This window comes from Hemitrygon akajei, chromosome 16 (genome assembly GCF_048418815.1).
Source record: "Hemitrygon akajei chromosome 16, sHemAka1.3, whole genome shotgun sequence".
NCBI lineage: Eukaryota > Metazoa > Chordata > Chondrichthyes > Myliobatiformes > Dasyatidae > Hemitrygon > Hemitrygon akajei.
In genome coordinates this window covers 27,147,734-27,166,957 of record NC_133139.1, presented here as the reverse complement: position 1 = coordinate 27,166,957, position 19,224 = coordinate 27,147,734, and the positions used below count along the sequence as shown (strand labels likewise).

General features: G+C 44.7%; 2 protein-coding genes across 2 annotated transcripts in view; one reads left to right on the top strand and one right to left on the bottom strand.

Annotated features, from left to right (window-relative positions):
- crlf1b (cytokine receptor-like factor 1b) overlaps nt 1–3,055 on the bottom strand; it is a 43,556-nt gene extending 40,501 nt beyond the window's left edge. Inside the window, exons 1-2 of the mRNA XM_073068508.1 lie at nt 2,917–3,055; nt 294–496 (exon numbers count right to left, since the gene is read on the bottom strand). The gene's annotated coding sequence lies outside the window, so the exon portion shown is untranslated. The remainder of the gene's footprint in view (nt 1–293; nt 497–2,916) is intronic.
- On the top strand, nt 2,950–18,914 carry tmem59l (transmembrane protein 59-like). Its single transcript, XM_073068509.1, has 8 exons — nt 2,950–3,223; nt 6,263–6,368; nt 8,818–8,912; nt 10,524–10,676; nt 12,522–12,663; nt 13,175–13,298; nt 14,608–14,725; nt 16,702–18,914. The coding sequence occupies exons 1-8, from the start codon at nt 3,065–3,067 to the stop codon at nt 16,849–16,851; spliced, it is 1,047 nt and encodes a 348-aa protein (XP_072924610.1). The 5' UTR covers nt 2,950–3,064; the 3' UTR covers nt 16,852–18,914.
- Nucleotides 18,915–19,224: the final 310 nt, after the last annotated feature.

Below are 19,224 nucleotides of genomic sequence, written 5' to 3'. Positions count from 1 at the left end.
GGAGCAGGCCAGTACCCTGGACATTCTCTCTTTTTCCCCCTCCCTCTGGGCAGAAGACAGCTTCTATCCAGTGTTATAAGACTATTGAATGGTCCCCAAGTACAATAAGATGGACTTTTAGCTTTACAATCTACCTTGCAGCACTTTGTCTGCCTGCTCCATAACACTTTATTTTGCTTTTGGTTATCGTTTCGCTTCAACGCACTGTAAAAATGAAATGATCTGTATGGATAGCATGCAAAAAAGGTTTTTCACTGTGCATCGGTACATGTGGCAAGAATAGACCAATTTACCAATTTAGGCGATGCATGGGAATTTGTAGATACTGTACATTTCAAATTGTTCATCATGATTGGGTCTAATTCCTGGAACTCCCTGCCCGACAGCACACTGGCCATACCCTCACCCGAAGGGCTTCAGTGGTTCAACCAGGTGGAGCATCGCCATCACCTTCTGAAGGACAGTAAATGCTGGCCTTGCCAGTGACACCCAGATCCTGAAAAATTAATAAATCAAAGATTAATGTCCTGTTATTCAGTATCATTTCTGGTACCTCAGTATAAACCATAGAACCACAGAACACTACAGCACAGTACAGGCCCTTCAGCCCTCCATGTTGTGCCGACCCATATAATCCTTAAAAAAAAGTACTAAACCCACACTACCCCATAACCCTCCATTTTTCTTTCATCCATGTGCCTGTCCAAGAGGCTCTTAAATACCCCTAATGTTTTAGCCTCCACCACCATCCCTGGCAAGTCATTCCAGGCACTCACAACCCTCTGTGTAAAAAATTTACCCCTGATGTCTCCCCTAAACTTCCCTCCCTTAATTTTGTACATATGCCCTCTGGTGTTTGCTATTGGTGCCCTGGGAAACAGGTACTGACTATCCACCCTATCTATGCCTCTCATAATCTTGTAGACCTCTTCCAAGCTCCAAAGAGAAAAGTCCCAGCTCTGCTAACCTTGCTTCATATGAGTTGTTCTCCAAACCAGGCAACATCCTGGTAAATCTGCTCTGCACCCTGTCCATAGCTTCCACATCCTTCCTATAATGAGGTGACCAGAATTGAACACAATACTTTAAGTGCAGTCTCACCAGAGATTTGTAGAGTTGCAACATGACCACTCTACTCTTGAACTCAATCCCCCTGTTAATGAAGCCTAGCATCCCATAGGCCTTCTTAACTACCTGTGCAGCAACCTTGAGGGATGTATGGATTTGAACCCCAAGGTCCCTTTGTTCATCCACACTCTTAAGTAACTGACCATTAATCCTGTACTCAGTCTTCTGGTTTGTCCTTCCAAACTGCATCACCTCACACTTAACTGGATTGAACTCCATCTGCCATTTTTCTGCCCAACTCTGCAGCTTGCCTATATCCTCTTGTAACCTTAGACAACCCACAGCTCCATCCACAACTCCTCTAATCTTCATGTCACCTGCAAACTTACTTACCTATCCTTCTGCCCCTACACCCAGGTCATTTATAAAAATCACAAATAGCAGGGGTCCCAGGACAGATCCCTGCCGCACTCCACTAGTCACCAACATCCAGGCAGAACTTCCACAACTACCCTTTGCTTTCTTCCTTTAAGCCAATTTTTTATCCAAACAGCCAAGGTTCCACTTATCTCATGCCTCATGACTTTCTGGATGAGTCTCTCATGAGGGACCTTGTCAAATGCTTTGTTAAAGTCCATGTAGACCACATCCACTGCCCTACCCTCATCAATTTCTTTTGTTACCTCTTCAAAAAACTCAATTAGGCTCGTGAGGCACAATCTTCCCTTCACAAAGCCATGTTGACTATCCATGAGTAGACTGTACTTCTCCAAATGCTCGTAGATCCTATCCTTAAGAATCCTTTCCAGTAGTTTGCAGACCACCAATGTAAGACTCACCGGTCTATAGTTCCCAGGTTTCTCCCTATTACCTTTTTTAAACAATGAAACTACATTTGCCATTCTCCAGTCCTCCGGCATTTCCCCTGCAGCCAAAGAGGATTCAAAGATCATAGCTAATGCTCCTGCAATCTCTTCTCTCAATTCCCACAACAACTTGGGGCGTATCATATCCAGCCCTGGGGATTTATCAATCTTAATGTTTTTAAGAAGATCCAGCACTTTTTCTTCCTTAATCTCCACATTGTCCAGCACACAGGCCCGCTCTGCTTCAATCTCCTCCTGATCAACATCCTTTTCACTTGTGAAAACTGAAGCAAAGTATTCATTTAGGACCTCCCCAAACTCCTCTGCTTTCAGGCACATGTTGCCCTCTTTATCCTTTAGTGGTCCCACCTTCGTTCTCGTCATCCTCCTATTCTTCACATACACATAGAACGCCTTGGGGTTCTCCTTAATTCTACATGCCAAGGCCTTCTCATGCCCCCTTCGAGCTCTCCTAAGTGCTTTCTTTAGCTCCTTCCTGGCTACCCTATATTTCTCATGAGCCCCTCCTACTTCCTGCTTCTTATATCTAACATAAATGTTGCTGGGACACAATCCTGCTACTAAAGCTCCTATATTAATGCTAAAAGAGGCAGTCTTTCTACAGCATTGTGAAGCCTCATTATTAATACTGCAGCATTAATCTTCCAGTACTAATTCCTTTGCATTAATACACCAGTTACAGGTGCACCTGTAAATCCCCCAACATTAATGCCACAGTAATAATGACTCAGCAGGACTGTACTAAGAATCTCCTCAATACCAATGGCCCAGTATTAAGGCTGCAACGGCACAATATTGATTATAAAACCCATTAGTGCTCCAATATTAAATATGTGGTGCTGTATTAAAGAGTATTGATGCCCAAAGTGCCAGGTGGTATCCATGCCACAATAATAAAAGAGCGTATTGTTGACTCTATTTTAAGATTTCAGTGTTGTTGCTCCATTACATAACTACCAACCTGCCCCCTGTTCCCGTGCTGATGCCCCCGTATTAGTGCTGGCAGCACGAGTATTAATGCTCGCTCTGTACTGTCACTCCCTGACGTCAGCCTCCTGCCGCAGCCGCCGGGCTGTGCTGCGGACTCGCCGTCACTCCGAGCCCGAACAATGGCAGCGACTGCCGGCGTCCGCGCCGCTCTCCTCGTCCTCTCGGCCGCCGCCTCCTGCAGCCCCGCCGCCCCCGATCCCTTCGAGAGCCTGGTCGGTGACACGACCCGGTGCCAGAGCCTTTGCCGCAGCACCTTCCCGCTGGCCGGGCGGTCCAGGGTAAGGCAGCTTCGACTTGCGCTGCAGCCCAGTCTCCCGTGCTCGGTTTGATCTCGGCTGCACGAACGGGGGGAGGGAGAGAGCAGAATAAACAATGACGGGGTGGATGGAGAAAAATAGAAAAAAGATGAAGGGGGGATGGAGAAAACAGGAGATGGAGGGGAGCAGAAGAGCATGGGGAAGTTGGTGAAGATGGAGATGGATGAAGAGCGGTCTGAGAAAGGGGACGGGGAAGAGGGGAGAGAGAGGGAACAGAGAGGGGAGGGTGGAGTGAAAGAGGGGTCATGGAGGGAAGAGAACAGAGAGGGAGGGGGCGAGAGAGAAGAGAAGGGGCAGAGCAAGAGGTAGCAGAGAGGAAGGGGCTGCAGAGCGAGGTGACAGAGGGGGAAGAGGATAGAGAGAGGGGGAAGGAGATGGAGAGGGGGACAGAGGGGGAAGGGGATAGAGAGGCGACAGAGGAAGAAGGAGATTGAGGTAGAGGGGACAGAGTGGGAAGGAGGGAAAGAGGGGGACAGAGGGGGAAGGGGATGGAGAGAAGGGGACAGGGGGAAGGGGATAGACAGAGGGGGCAAAGGGGGAAGGGGATTCAGAGGGGACATAGAGGGAAGGGGATAGAGAGAGAGGGAAGGGGATGGAGAGAGAGAGGGAGGCAGGGGGGAAGGTAATGGAGAGAGAAGGGATGGGGAGGAAGATGGAGAGACGGAACAGGGGAATGGAGAGAAGGGATGGGGAGAAAAGTGTTTGAAGAGTGGGATGGATAGAGGAAGAAAGAAAAAGAGAGATGGAGGAAAGTATAAAGGGGCAAGGGAAGGAGAATGAAGGGAAGAGAAAGATAAATGTGGGGAAGAATAGGATGAGTGGGGCTAAGGAACATGGGTAAGAGAAAGTGGAACTGGCAGAAGGGTCTCGGACAAGAGAGAGGATGGGTGAGGGGGAAACACAGGAGAAATGCCTTTGCTAGTTTAATGTCCTTGTTTTGCAAACTATTACCAGACAGGAATGAAAATGGAGCAGATTTATTCTGCAGTCTGCTGCACATTTCCCAGTGAATCTTGGTGACTGTGTTCCAGTCAGCAGGGAAGGTGATGAAGTTGTCAAAACATTTGATCCTGGAGCAAGTTCAGTGTGATTTCCAGTAATTGCTAAGCAAAGGGAAAGCTGCTTTCAGATCAGTCTGTGCACGTAGGGCTTTGGTATATTTGTACTGAGAAGCTGATTGCTGCAGCATACATTCCTATTGTGTGGATGACAGATTGAGGTGGGAGTAATGTACCAGTATCCCATCTGCTCCCTTGCACTGACAGATGAGGAAGGAGCTGACATTGATTCTCTCTGTGCAGTTTATCTGACTTGCAGAAAGACATAAATGTCCAGATTTAATACAATTATTGCTGCGTCGACAAGATTGGGAAGCTGAATTTGATGAAATCTGTTTAAGTAAAGCTAGCAGTTCATGTGGCATGTGTAATTTGTGTTTTATCTGTGAATTGTTCCACACTTTCTTCACTGGAGTAGTGATTGCTTTGGCAGCAATGTGAATATTGGCCTGTACGTGCCTCTGGTTCAAGCCCAGATTCTACAGAGAAAGCAGATGCCAGCTGGGTCATGAGTCAATAGTGTGAACAATGGCTTCGATGGAGAGGGTCCATCATCAAAGATCGTCCCACCCAGACCATGCTCTTTCTCACTGCTGCCATCAGGCATAAAGTATAAGAGCTGCAAACTTGCACACCAGGTTCAAGAACAGTTACTACCCCTCAACTATCAGGTTCTTGAACAAAAGGGGATAACTACACCCATCAATTGAGATGTTCCCATGACCAATTAACTCACTTTAAAGACTCTTTATCTTGTTATTTCATGGTCTTGATATTTATTTATATTTTATTTGCATGGCTTTTAGTTTTCTGTGCTCTACTCGATCTTTCATTGATCCTGTTTAGTTACTGACATATAGATTTGATCAGTATGCCCGCAGACAAATAAATCTCAGGGTTGTATGTGGTGACATACATGTACTCTGATAGTTACTTTGAACTTTGATGTTTAAACAGTGCATCACTTGATGGTCACCAATTGACGTCCATGACATCCACATTGATAAAGCAGTTAATGAGCATTGGCTGAGCTTTGGAACCATACTCCAATGAGAATTGGTGTCCCATGTCCCAGTCAGAATCAGTTTCTGTGGGACCCATACACGGGTGAATAATAGTTTGTATGGGACCCTTATCTCAGTGAGACGTAATGTCTGTATAACCTATACTTGATAGGATAGTTACCAGAGGAACCTGAATTCCATTGAGAGGATCTGCTTATGGACCCATGTGCCAGTAAGTTTCTATTGTGACTCTCATCCAATAGGCGTCATTATCCATGGGAACCTGTGCTCCAACCCCTTCAAGAAAGAATGGACAAAACTCTAATCTTATAAAAATAATTTTGTCCAGGCGGACAGTTGTTGCTCAACACGTGCAGTGGCCTCTGGTGTTTGTCAGATGAGAAAGAAATGCTACTTGGTAGACTGGCCACCGTAAACTACCCCTTTTGTACGTGAATAGCAGGAGGATCCTGGTGAAGTTGATGGACATGTGAGAGATGATAGATTACAGAGAAGTAAATGGAGGAGTGGAACTAGTGGTTTTGTTCTGATGAGCCCAATAGTCTTCTATGTCATACAAATAAATGACAGTATAAAGATCTTTGGTCACCTACAAGTGAGTTCTTCATGTTGAAATTTTCACATTGTGCCAGCCCGTGTTGAATATCACTTCTGGGTTTAGAGACATAGAGTCACAGAAGAGTACAGCGCAGAAACAGGCCCTTCAGCCCATCTAGTCCATGCCAAAACTTTTTATCTGCCTACTCCCGTCGACCTGCGCTGGGACCATAGCCCCTGCTATCGAAGATCGAGTCATATTGTTCATAAGTTTACAGAGTAAAGCTATCACCTGCTGACAAAGCTGAGAAAAATTATGTTTGAAATGCCTGCACCACATGCCGTTGCTGAGTATTGTCTTTTCTTTATTTCTCCTGCAGGAGGCAACACTGAGTGCCTGTCAACGAGGGTGCCGCCTTCTCTCTATCTGCCAGTTTGTGGATGGAATCAGTGGTTTGAACAGCACTAGAGCTGAGTGTGAGGCAGGTGAGGACTGGGGTCACTTTGTCCCAGAGTTCAAGAGAATTCCAGCTTCCCTCTACAAATCAATGCTTATTGATGTTGCCCCTAGATAGCTTCTCCTGTTCTGGTATCCACCACCCTCCATTTCCTCCCTCCCCACTAAAGAAAATAGTTTGTTTCCATTTGCTCCTTTTTGATCCTTACCAGCTCAATCAGGTCACCTTTAAAACTTTGTTTTTCAAGGGAATTGGTGGTTTGGGAACCGGGAGATGAAGAGGATGCCTCATTAAAGGTGATATTGTCAGACTGTCAAAGAAGCCATGGTTTGCAGCTGCTCTTGGGGCAGGAAAGTTGCTAATCTGATCTGGCCTGCACTGAACTCGTCTGACTCTTAACTCTTCCTTAGGAGTCAAAAGTATATATCTGGTATTCAAATGAGTGGCACTCCACTCTACCACTCGCATTCTCAGTGCCACTGGCTATAGAATCATAAAGATACAGCTCTAAAGGCCATTCAGCCCATCATACCGTTGTGGGTTCTTTAAAAAGTCTATTAAATTATCCATTTTCCCCTAAAATCCTGCACATTTATCCCATTTAGTAATTTTATCTAATTCCCGTTATAAATATCTATTGAACCAGCTTGAAGACAATGCACTCCATCTCTCTGCCATTTGCTGCATGTAAACAAAACTTCAACTATTTTCTGGCTCTGATTTCAACCACTTTAAGTTTGTGCTCTCTTAGTGACCGACCCTCCTACTACTGGATTTAGACTGGTTAAATTCAGGACTAGTGATCAGTGTCTTGAGCCATTAACATGAGTTCAATTCCTACCTCAACAGCTAAGGAATTTAAATCCATCATTAAGTAAATGTGGAACAAAAGCCAGTTTGAATACCAATAATCATGAAACTATTGTTTTGTTGTCAAAACCATCTTGTCTTCCTTCAGAAAGTAAAATATGCTACCTCACTAGGTCTGGCCTATGTATGACTCTAGACCAGGGGTTCCCAATCTTCTCTTGCCATTGGACCACAGGTTGGGAACTTCTGCTCCCATCAGTGTGGTTAACACAGGAACAGTCCTACTGGTTCAAGGTTAATTGGGGATACTGGCATTGCCAATGATGTCCGAGTCCTGTGAACAAATAAAAACTATCAAAAATCCTCACCATTTTAGATATTGTTAAGTTTCTTTCCATCATTTGCTACATCTAGGGGAACAAACTTTTTTTCTCTCGTCATGCAAGAGATTTGAAAGTCCCCATCTCGAACAAAACACACGGAACACTACAGCTCAGTATAAACTGTGCCAACTTTTCAACCTACTCTTAGATATATTTAACCCTTTCTGCCTACATAGCCCACTTCTAGTGGAAATTTTCATACATCTACTGGAGAATTTCAGGCATTCTCCCCTGCACTATAACCAAGCCCTCATCATCTTTCTAAAATCGAGAGTAGAATTGGAAGCAGTGTTTCAAATGAGAATCTATTTATTTATCTATTGATGTATTTATTCATTTATTTACTTATTTATTGAGATGCAATGTGGAGTAGGCCCTTCCATTCCTTCAAGCCGCACTGCCCAGCAGTGCCTGATTTAATCTGAGCCTAATCACAGGACAATTTACAATGACCAATTAACCTACCAACTGGTATATCTTTGGACTATGGGAGGAAATCAGAGGACTTGGAGGAAACCAAGTTATTTTAACAGACTCTTAACTAGGCACATGGAGCTTAGAAAAATAGAGAGGTATGCGGTAGGAAAATTCTAGGCAGTTTCTAGAGTAGGTTACATGGTCAGCACAACATTGTGGGCTGAAGGGCCTGTATTGTGCTGTAGATTTCTATGTTTCTATGAAACCCATACAGTCAGGAGGAAAACATATAAACTCCTTGCAGGCAGTAGTAGGAATTGAACCCGGGTCGCTGATACTGTAAAGCATTGTACTAACCATCACTCTACTGTGCCACCCTTCAAAGGAGAGAATTTCTTTAACGTTAGAAGATTAGGAGGTGATTTGATTGAAGTTTTCAAAATGATCAAAAACTAGTAGTTTCTTTCTGCTCACTTTATCAACTGGTTGAAGACTAGAAGTGAGTTGAGATCAAAGAACTGTAATGGAACTTCCCAAATGTGAAATTCGGGAACATCTCTACCTGAAAATTTTGATTTTTTTTCCAAGTATGTTCGTTGATACCGGGTCAGTGGTTAATTTTGAATCCGAGATTGATTTTTTTTTTCAAGGATTAGGGAAATGACAGAGGGTGAGGTTAGTTCATGGTTCAGACGCGATCTTGTTGAATGTATCTCGTCCTCTTCCTCTTGTTTAATCTAACTTGCTTAACTTTCACACCCTGCTCCTCTGGTTTTGAGGGTCTGGTTGGGGGAAAGGGAGAAAGTGGAGGGAAGAAGAACCTTCATCTTCTTGAAGTGAGAGTGGTTTGTGTACTTGTGATTGCAGCATGCCTGGAGGCATACAGTCAGACAGAGGAACAGTATGGCTGCATCACTGGGTGCAGGGAACAATCCCTAGAAGCAGAGAGGAGACAGAAACAGGTAACATCTCATGCCAGCTGCAATATCTTATTACAGTACCTGTTTCTCTGTAACTCTTAACACTTTATGTTGCATTCTACCTTGTACTTTCTCAATCACTGATATGATTAAATGATCTGTATAAATGGCATGCAAAACAATATTTTTTGGTGTACCTCGGTACATGTGAGAATAATAAAATAAATTACCAATTTTACCATAAGAACATAAGAAATAGGATCAAGAGTAGGCCGTTTGGCCCATTGAGCCTGGTCTGCCATTCAGTAAGATCATGGCTGATCTGGCCATGGACTCAGCTCCATCTACCTGCCCTTTCCCTATAACACTTAATTCATTGTGGTAGAAATTTCCACGCAAGAAAGTGTAAGACATGAAGCAGGTGAGGCCTCAATCACTGTGCAAATACAAAGGCAATCATGGGTAGACAGGCAGCTTATTGTACTGACTCGAACTACAGACAGAACGTTTGGAGGAAACTGGAGCACCCAAAAGAAGCCTACACGTTCACGGTGAGGACGTACAAAATCCTTACGGAGTTCCGATGCCCCGAGCTGTAACAGCGTCATGCTAATTGCTACGGGAAGCAGTATGGGTAATTTGACAGCCAATTTCAGTAAAACAAGATCCCATGAACAGCAATATGTAAAGTGTGTGGAATACCTCAGACCCACGTCTGCACCTCCGCTTTGTCATGCTCTTTATGCCTGAGGTTTGACAGCAAGCTGTGGCAATGTGTTGCAACTATGGCAACCTTCACTGTCTGGTTTGACTCCATCTTCTACAGATGTATGTTGTTCCTCAGTGTTGCAGTGGGAATTTGGTCTTGTTTACTGGCTGGAATGAGACTTGAAACATATGTTCTGGGTCCTTGCCTTTTCAAAGGACATTGGAAGCCATTTCATTCTTACTTCCATTTGCCTTTATCAATAGGGAGAATGGCTGTGGAGCTTGTCAGCTTGTTAAAGCTCTGAGATACGGCTATCCTTCTACAGCTGTGGAACTGGGAGACACCATCAGTAATGAAGATGCCTGCTTAATAGAAAGATCAGTTGCATGCATTGAACATGCAGGTCCAATCATTAATTTACCCCATAGAGCTCACAAGTGGTTCTCTGCTCCATGTGACCCAGACGTTTTAAATTGGGGGACCTCTCTACTTCCTCAGGGCCTTTTTCTCCTCAACCCACCCCCCTGCACCAATTGCCCCTTCCCATCTTTGGCACAGAGCAGAGGCTGGTACTGTATTCATAATGTGTAAGGTAGCTCAGTGGAAAGGATTCCCTGAACAAGTGGGAAGTTAAGCAATCTTCCTCCCGCAAGCTTTATTAAATGATTTTTCTCAATGAGTACGTGCACAGAGATTGAATAAGTACTTAGTTGGTGATGTCACGGGTCCAATAGCCTTCTGTTGTATCATAAGAACTAATGGTAGCTCTGATTATCAGAATAGCCTTGATAGGTTTAGTGACCCATGTCTCTATTCTGTCACCTATGTGTCATTCTTCATGGTTGAAGTTCAACAGTAAGTAGTAGCTCAGTGTGCATCTAGGGGATATATCAATGCCTCTTTTGGTTATGTTTGTTTGGAGTAAAACTCTGTATCTCTTGCAGCTCCTGACAATCACCCCTGAAGCCTCCTCATTCTCACTCTTTGACTATGTGTCCAACCTTTGCAGTGATTTTGTCAACTCAGCCCAGAGTTTCATTTCCTCCACCTGGACCTTCTATCTGCAGGCTGATGATGGAAAAGTTGTGGTGTTCCAGGTAATGTAAACCCTGCCGCAGAAACCATAAATCACCACAGCAAGCTAACACCAAGCCCCAAAACTAACCAAGCCACTGTCCCTGAACCCCAGCAAACCAACCCACCATCCCCCCAAATGCCACATCTAACCAACTCAGTGTCCACAAACCCCACCCAACCAACCCACCATCCAGCAAACCCCACAGCTAACTCACTGACCACAAACCACACAACTCACCAACCCATAAATCCCAACCCTCACAGCTAACCAACCCGCTGTCCCAAAACCCTAACTAATCAACTCATAAATCCCAAACCCTACATTTCAGATATTGGTGCCTTTGGTGCTTTGCTCTCCACTCTTCATCCACTTGTCTTCCCCATTGTGCCCTTTCTTGTATCTAGTCTAACCACCAACGCCCGTAATATCTATACTGAATCCTTCCGACCAACACACTGCTGCTCTCCAACGCCATACCTTCTACCTGTCTTTGTCATCCTATTCTCCCTCAGATAACCCACACTCAGCTTCAAAAATCTACCATTGTTCCGGTACCCAAAAAAAGACCCAGGTAACATGTCTGAACGACTGATGTCTTGTCGCACTCTCCTCAATAATAAGCAAATGCTTTGAGAGGCTGGTCAAGGACTACATCTGCAGCATGCTACCACCCACACTGGACCCCCTACAATTCATCTACCGACACAACTGATCGACGGACGACAAAATAGCCACAACTCTATACACCGTCCTTATACATCTGGAGAAGAAGGATGCTTATGTGAGAATGCTGTTCTTGGACTACAGTTCAGCATTCAACACCATAATTCCCTCCAGGCTCGACAAGAAGCTCAGAGCCCTCGGCGTTCACCCTGCCTTGTGCAGCTGGATCCTGGACTTCCTGTCAGATTGCCACAGGTGGTAAGAGTGGGCTCCCTCACCTCTGCCCCTCTGACCCTCAACACAGGTGCCCCTCAGGGCTGTGTACTAAGCCCCCTCCTTTACTCTCTGTATCCCCATGACTGTGTCACCACCCACAGCTCTAATCTGCTAATTAAATTTGCTGATGACACGACACTGATCGGCCTAATCTCAAATAATAATGAGGCAGCCTACAGAGTAGAAGTCATCATCCTGACACAGTGGAGTCAAGAAAACAACCTCTCCCTCAGTGTTGCAAAAACTAAGGAGCTAGTTGTGAACTACAGGAGGAATAGAGAGGGTGAGGACCTTTAAGTTCCTCAGCATAAACATCACCGAGGATCTCACAACAGCACTTCTATCACCTCAGACAGTTGAAGAAGTTTGGTATGGGCCCCCAAATCGTAAGGACTTTTTATAGGGGCACGACTGAGAGTATCCTGACTGGCTGCATCACTGCCTGGTATGGGAACTGTACTTCCCTCAATCGCAGGACTCTGCAGAGAGTGGTGCGGACAGCCCAGCACATCTGTAGATGTGAACTCCTTCCAGCAGACCATCAGACTGTTTAGTTCATGCTGACTCAACTGTATTTCTATGTTATATTGACCGTCCTGTTATACGTACTATTTATTATAAATTACTATAAATTGTGCATTGCTCATTTAGATGGCGACGTAACATAAAGATTTTTACTCCTCATGTATGTGAATGATGTAAGAAATAAAGTCAATTCAATTCACTCCCACTAAACACTCCCCTCTCTGACCTCCCATTCTCCCCCACCTCGACAAAACACATTGGCTCTATCCAATATCTTACCCTCCTACCAACATCCTCCTTCTGTCAGACCCCATTTCCTTCACCTTCGTCGAGCTCTGCCCCTCACCACATCCCTCCCTTCCTGGACCTGAGTTCAGTGTCTGTTCTCCTGTTCCACTAGGCTAACCCCGAAGTCGAGTTCTCGTCCCTAGAGCTGGTGCCCTCACGACCCAATGAGGCCGAGAACCCTCAGGACTGGATCCCTGGACGCCACGATGAGCTGGGGCCAAAGACTATTCCCGGGACACCAGAACCACAAGCAGGTCAGCAGGTGAAACAAAGGGAGTTCTCTCCCTTTGTCAGTCAGAGGGCCAAGGCTGCCATTCGGGGTTAAAGGTTGATCAAACACGTGGCTTAGAGGACAGATGGTCATTAAGTTTAGTAGAAGGAATAAAGGCGTAGAATATTTTCTAAATGGGAGAAAATTCAGAAATTGGAGGTGCAAAGGGACTTGGGAGTCCTTGTGCAGGATTCCGTAAAGGTCAACTTGCAGTTTAAGTAGGTAATAAAGGAAGGCAATGCAACCTGGATCAAGGTAGGATTGAGAGCTCACATTATCCTGCCTCTGATCCACACTGAGCCTCCCTGATCCGGGTTGGTGTGAAAAAAATGAAATTCTTGTAGCTTATTATGTTGTGCATGTAATCTCGTCCCCAGCTCTCATTACAACCCGCAACTGGGAGGAAGCTCGTATCCGGCAGTGAGGTTACCTTCAGGATTTTCCTTTCTGGCTTTTTTTCTTGCTCTGTTCAGAATCTCCCTTGTTGCTTGTAGCTGCTGTTGACAGTGTAAAGAAGGGTGCAGATAGGAGTGTGGTCCCAGAGCCGGTACTGAAAGAGAAGTTCATGGATCGAGAGGGCTCGCAATCACAGCATGACTTCCTGGCCTGCATGTCACGGTAGGAAAACTTTTCAGTGACCCTGATGTTGCCGCGAGTCTGACCCCAGTAACCACAATGCCGACAAATGCACACTGCCCGAGTGTCTGTGCAATGTAGGAGTACACACTTCCTCTAATTCATCTGGACTGGATTATTGTACCTCCAGCTCACCTGCTGCAAATTATCCTGACAATTTACCATCGTGTTTAGGGTAGATTAGAATTAATCTGGTTGGACCAAAATATCCCAAACTAGTTGTAAGTAATTCAACTATCGCTTTCCATGAATGAAGACCATTAATTGCTCATCGGCATTTACCCAAAAATATATTTATTATTGTTGCATGCACCAAGATACAGTGAGAAGCTTGTCTTGCACACAGTTTATACAGATAAAATCGTTACACAGTGAATTGAGCTGGAATAAGGTAAAACAAGAACAATGCAGAGTAAAGTGTAAAAACTACCAAAAGAATGTTGTGCAGTTAAATAATGCAGGTAAATGGTCCTGGGAATCAAGAGACAAATGTACTGAACCTGACTGGGCAGCGTGAAGTATATTGATCCCAGGGTTTGAAAGGATTGTGCCGGGGATACTGTTTGCCCAGCTCCTTTGTTAGTAGTCCTGGGGGTAAGGTGCTCTGAAGTGGCACAAGGAGTAACACCAGCCTTTGGTTTTGTACTGTGATGGCAAACTGAACTCAGTATGGCAGTGAGCCAGCATCCCCCTGACCTCCACCAACCTAGTCATCTTGCTGCATTAGCCCAGAGCCCCGGAGAAGCAGTGGAGGTGTACAGCTGGTCCCCAGGCTTCCACTATTGTCCAGATGGAGCAGGCATCTGGTGTCCATGCATGGACAATACTGAGTTCTGCCATGTAGATGGGGACAAGATTCCCGAGTCTCTTTGGAGAATTTTGTGAACTTTGCCCTTTAGCACTTAAGATTTTTTCTCAAAAGCATTCCACATAAACAAAAAAACAGTGAGATAATCCAGTATTTTAGTGATGCTGTTCTCTAGAATAATGACTGATCAGAACACAAGGCAGAACAATGGCAGTGGAAGCTTTCACAGAGCTGACCAGGCTTTACTTTAGCGATCTACCTGAACTTTATCCTCCTCTGGAAATGTCGGATTCCCTTAGTGCGGACTTTTAAAAAGTCAGTTGGATTTTTTTATTGTGCCCAGGTCTTTGAAGTGGGTCTTGCACTTTGGTGCTGCCCCCTGAGCCATAGCTGAACTGCTTTCTCCTCAAATGCGGGTGGGTTAGGAGAGTAGAATGACGTTGGAAAAAGTCTGCTTGATCTGCTTTCTCTTTGCTACCTTAGGCGCTCAGGGTTACCCCGTTGGATCCTGGCTGGCTGCTTGGTGTTGTCGATCGTGGTCATGCTGTGGCTGAGTTGTGCGAGTTTAGTGACTGCCCCCGATCAACATGTGAAGTCGCAGGTGACTTAAATGCATAGTTTTACAACAGAAAGGCCATCAAATCTCCATACTAGGCTCCTCTTAGCTTTCTTCATCTCTCCATAATCATCTCCTTCTATTCCTTTCCTCTTCATATATTTATTTAGCTCCTAGTGAAAACCATCACTGCCATTCCAATCTCTACCACTCTCTGTGGAAATAAGTTTCCTGTTCTCCCCAATCTTGGAGTGAAGTCATCTGCCCTGAATTCCCAATTGGATTTATTAAAGATGTCTTCCATTGATGGCAGAAACATTTGAGAATGCTGGAAATCCTGAACAGGTCAAGCAGTTTTTATGGACAGAGGAAAAGTTAACTTTTCAGGTCTGGCTCCGTTTGTCGGGCATGTTGCAGAGGGAGAGCCATAGTTCCAGAAGAAGGGAGACATTTCTGCAGAATGGCACACCATCAGAGCAAGTGTGACAGAGAGGGAGGAACTGAGAGGGTGGAATGTAACCCTTCAGGGAAAAAGGCAAGGGGAGAGGAAGTGTAGTCAAGATAAGCTGTAGGTCTCTGTGGGCTTGCTTCGGAAAGTGATGAAATTTTCAAGTTCTGGATGAGTAGAGGAAGCAGCAGAAATGCAGACATGGAGGTAGTAGAAAAGGAGATGAGGAAATTGTCTGAGTGAAACTAAAACAAACACTGTATCCCACAGAAAGAAACTTAGTTAGATCCTGTGCAAGTTCTAATCTGGAGGAAATGAGTGGAATTGAAGAAGTTGTTCAACTTTAGAATGAATGTGTGGATGGATGATGAGGAACTGGTCAAAGAAATTTGACCCTGCTGAAGGAACTTCTTTCTCTGTAGACAACAGCTCTGGTAGAGGGGATGCGACAGCTCAGGAAGAAGGAAGACATTTCTCTTTTCCCTTGACACAACGTGACTCTGAAGTAGCCCAAAAATGCTCTCAAACACTTTTGGCTTATTCCTCAGTAATCTTTCTAGAGACAAGGGCCTCAGATTGCCTAGCCTGTGCTAATAGTAATGATGGCTCAGTTCCAGTAGCAAGAGTTTTAACATCTTCTCTAGTGTCACTGTCCTTTTTATAATGTGGAGTACAGATTTGTGCAGAGTGAAGAGCATGCCTTTTCTGGGTAAGACATTTGTGATCTGAAGCCATTACCTGAATTGGTTTAATTTTTCCTCTTCTGAGTAAATCTTTTTCCAAATTTTGCAACTCTTGTTTCCATCTTTATGATCCAAACACAGTGCCAACAGAAAGTCTCTGAAATGGACCTCAAGTTGTTTCTGCTCTAAGGGATCAATTTATCTCAAAGATGAGGAGATTATCACTCCAACATCTACCTGGGAATATTTCATGACCAATGTGAGCTTTATTCCATAATTAATCCATGCAGTATTAGCCTAAAAGTATTTGATTGGAATATATAAGAGGAAGCTTACTCCTTAGGTAATCTATGCTCTCTCTGTCTTGGGAGTGTTTGGTGGGATTGTATGGAGAGAGTTTCACTGTATATTCAATATTATTCACACTTTATTTTCCTAGTAATATTTGATTTGAATGTGCAGAGGGAACTTTCATCCATGTGTAATCTATGGTTTAATTGTCCTGGGAATATTTGAGAGAGCTTTACTCTATCTAATCAATGCTGTCCCTATCCTGGAACAGAGAGCGTATTGTTCTATATCTAACTTGCACTGGGAACGTTTGATGGAAATTTGTCATTATTCATCGCTTTTCTGTTTCTTCATCTCTCTGTCTCTCTCTCTCCCTGCCTTTCTCTATCTCCCTCTCCCTCCCTTTTTTCCTCTCCCTCTCTGGCTCCCTCTCACTCCCTTTTACTATCTCCTCCCTCTCACTATTTCTCTCTCCTCCCTTTCTCTATCTCCCTCTCCTTCTCTCTCCCTCCCCTCCCCTCTCCCTCCCCCCCTCTCCCTCCCCCCTTCCTCCCCCCCATTTCCCCCCCCGCCCCTCTCTTTCTCTCATTTACCTGCAGCCTCTGAGCATCAATGGTGATCAGGAGAGTGCGCTGAAGGCCCCTCTGTATGGACTGTCCCCTGTTATTGCAGTAACAATCCAGGATCACGAGGAGGAGGATGTGGGGCCTCTGCCTGTGAAAGTGGATCTGAGTAAAACCCTCATCTAGAACTTAATTTCCTAGTTAAATGGGACATTCCTGTCTTGCTTGCTCAAGGTGTAGTTTCAGTATTGACATGAGTATACCCTCTTCCCCCATGTTAACTATATCCCGGACTGCTGGCCAGGGAGAGGATTATGTTTTTTGGAATCTAACTAACTTTAAACATCTCTGGACACCCATTTCCCTCCACTCTACACATTAAGATTGATCAGCTCAAGAACCGAAATTCCTCATTCTTTTCTTCAAATACTAAACAAAGAGTTTTTAGAATTCTGGGTTGTCTTCAGATCTCTTTGGATCTTACTAGATCTTATTCTGACCTGACTATGTATTTGTAGTGATGTGATAAAAGAGCTCATTGCTAAACCTCTCAGTCAGTCTTTAAGATTGTGAGCAATTATGTCTAGGTGAGAGGGGTTTGAGTAAAATCCCTCTCCCTCTCCCTGTCTTTCTCACACACACTCTGTTACATAATCCTTCTCACACAATTTTTCACATTCTCTCTCACACTCACATGCACTCTCTTTCTCTCTCTCTTCCTCTCTCTCTTTCTCTCTCTGAATTTCTATTTTTGTCCTGTCAGGGCCGGTGAAAGGTTTCCTGGGTTAGAGGATATTGAACGACATTGTGGCTAAACTGGGCTAGGAGGTTAGGAGTATGCCCAGCGATTAAGCAAATGCATTTGTACAGATTTTGGCATGAATTAGAACAGATTTTGGCATGAATTAGAAGAGCCACAGGCCAGGGCTTGGTACCATTCTCTCCTATAGATGTATGCTATAATGGCTCTCAACTTTTGCTTAGAGGATTGCTCATGATGGAGGATGGGAAGTTAATAGGAAACCTTGGAATTGGGTCTTTGTGAGTTGAAAAGGAGTAGGTCCAGGTGAATTGAAAGGGGGAATGAGAATTGGGGCTCTGGTAAGTAGAAAGGGAGCAGGGACCCTGGGCCCAGAAACATCACCTAGTGAGCTAGAGCATCAACCATCAGGATTTCCAAATAGTATGCTCGCAGAATTTTACTGTATGTGATTTGAAGGTAATTGTTAGATTAATTTTTGGTAATTTTATTTAGAATGAGTAAGCAGGATGGACACGTTCTGTTCATTATTTATACGAATATGGTGAAATGAGACATAGGCATGTAAAGGAGCTCGGTGGTATAGCTGTTTTGTAAGAATTTGCCATTATTAAACATCTAGAAATAAAAGGTATGTATGGTCTCAAATGAGGAGCCACTGGTTTTGGACAAAGATAGCAAGGATTTCTTCTCTCGGTTGTTTGAGTTGTTTTTACTGTTTCCCAGTGGGCCATGTGTGGATTGTTGGGTTATCTGCAAACTTCGGCTCCAGCTACTGAGTGCAGCCACAGCCTGTTGGGCTGTGCCGGGGAGCACACTGCAGTAAGCAAAGCGGCATTGCACTGCGGGCAGGACGCTATGCTGGGAGTGAGGGGTGGTGCAGTCTCTGAGGGACAGGAGGAGGAGTCTTTGCTGTGAGTACTGGCATCCCTGTTTCCCCCTGCTTCCTCCATCCCTGGCTCTTTGTTTGCTGATTAGTTCCTTACTGGTTTAAATCCCACAGTAGAAGCAGAGGGAAGGATGGAATGGGTGACCAGAGGTGACAGCATTGCTCCCCGCCACCTCATGCTCAGCCCCATCCTTAAGGTCAACCCACACGGGGAAGCTGCTGCCTGCCATTTTAATTCTAGGGATTTCACTCTGCTCCTTGCGTGTTTTTCAGACCCATTGAGCAGTTTGGTTAGGGCCTGTAAAGAGTGATTGGGAGTGGAGACCCAAGCTAACTCTTCACAAAGGGGAGAGGCTAATCAAATGATTCTACAATACATCACAGTCCTGACAGTCCTGCCTGAGATCCACTACTGGTTAGTGGAGCCTGGGATCCTTATGGTTTGTGTATTTTTGAAGCCATACCTTATGTCTGATTATGTAGCCTTTCCCTCTTCTAATTGGGATTTCCTTCCTTCAGTCCTCTAGCATTCCCTGACTTTTTCTCCCAACCCTGGTTTGTAAGGGAGGGCATGTGAAATAAAATGTTGTCAAAATTTAACATTGCACTCTGGTCCTTCATTGTATCACAGCACCTTTTACCTGAACCCTGTTTTTGATGAGTATCCTCGGCTTATGGACACTTCACAGGACGACACCAAACTTCCCATCTAATGGCATCTTTTTACTTGATCCTGATCTGTTGGCTCCAGAAATTATTGAGAAAGATGATCAGGAAAGACATGTATGGTGGAGTGTTTATAATCAGGAGAGTCTGATTCAGGAATCGAGCAAACCCCAGTTTGTGTCGGTGTCATCGGATGGAATTGTTGACCAAGCTACAGGGCTTGCCAGTTCAGGCTGGACTTTAT

What these genes read in the sequence shown, in the direction of transcription:
- tmem59l (XM_073068509.1), top strand. Translation starts at nt 3,065, where the DNA reads ATGGCAGCGACTGCCGGCGTCCGCGCCGCTCTCCTCGTCCTCTCGGCC. An exon ending in CGCTGGCCGGGCGGTCCAGG is followed by an intron (nt 3,224 to 6,262) that starts GTAAGGCAGCTT and finishes TTTCTCCTGCAG; the next exon opens with GAGGCAACACTGAGTGCCTG. An exon ending in ATCAACATGTGAAGTCGCAG is followed by an intron (nt 14,726 to 16,701) that starts GTGACTTAAATG and finishes ATTTACCTGCAG; the next exon opens with CCTCTGAGCATCAATGGTGA.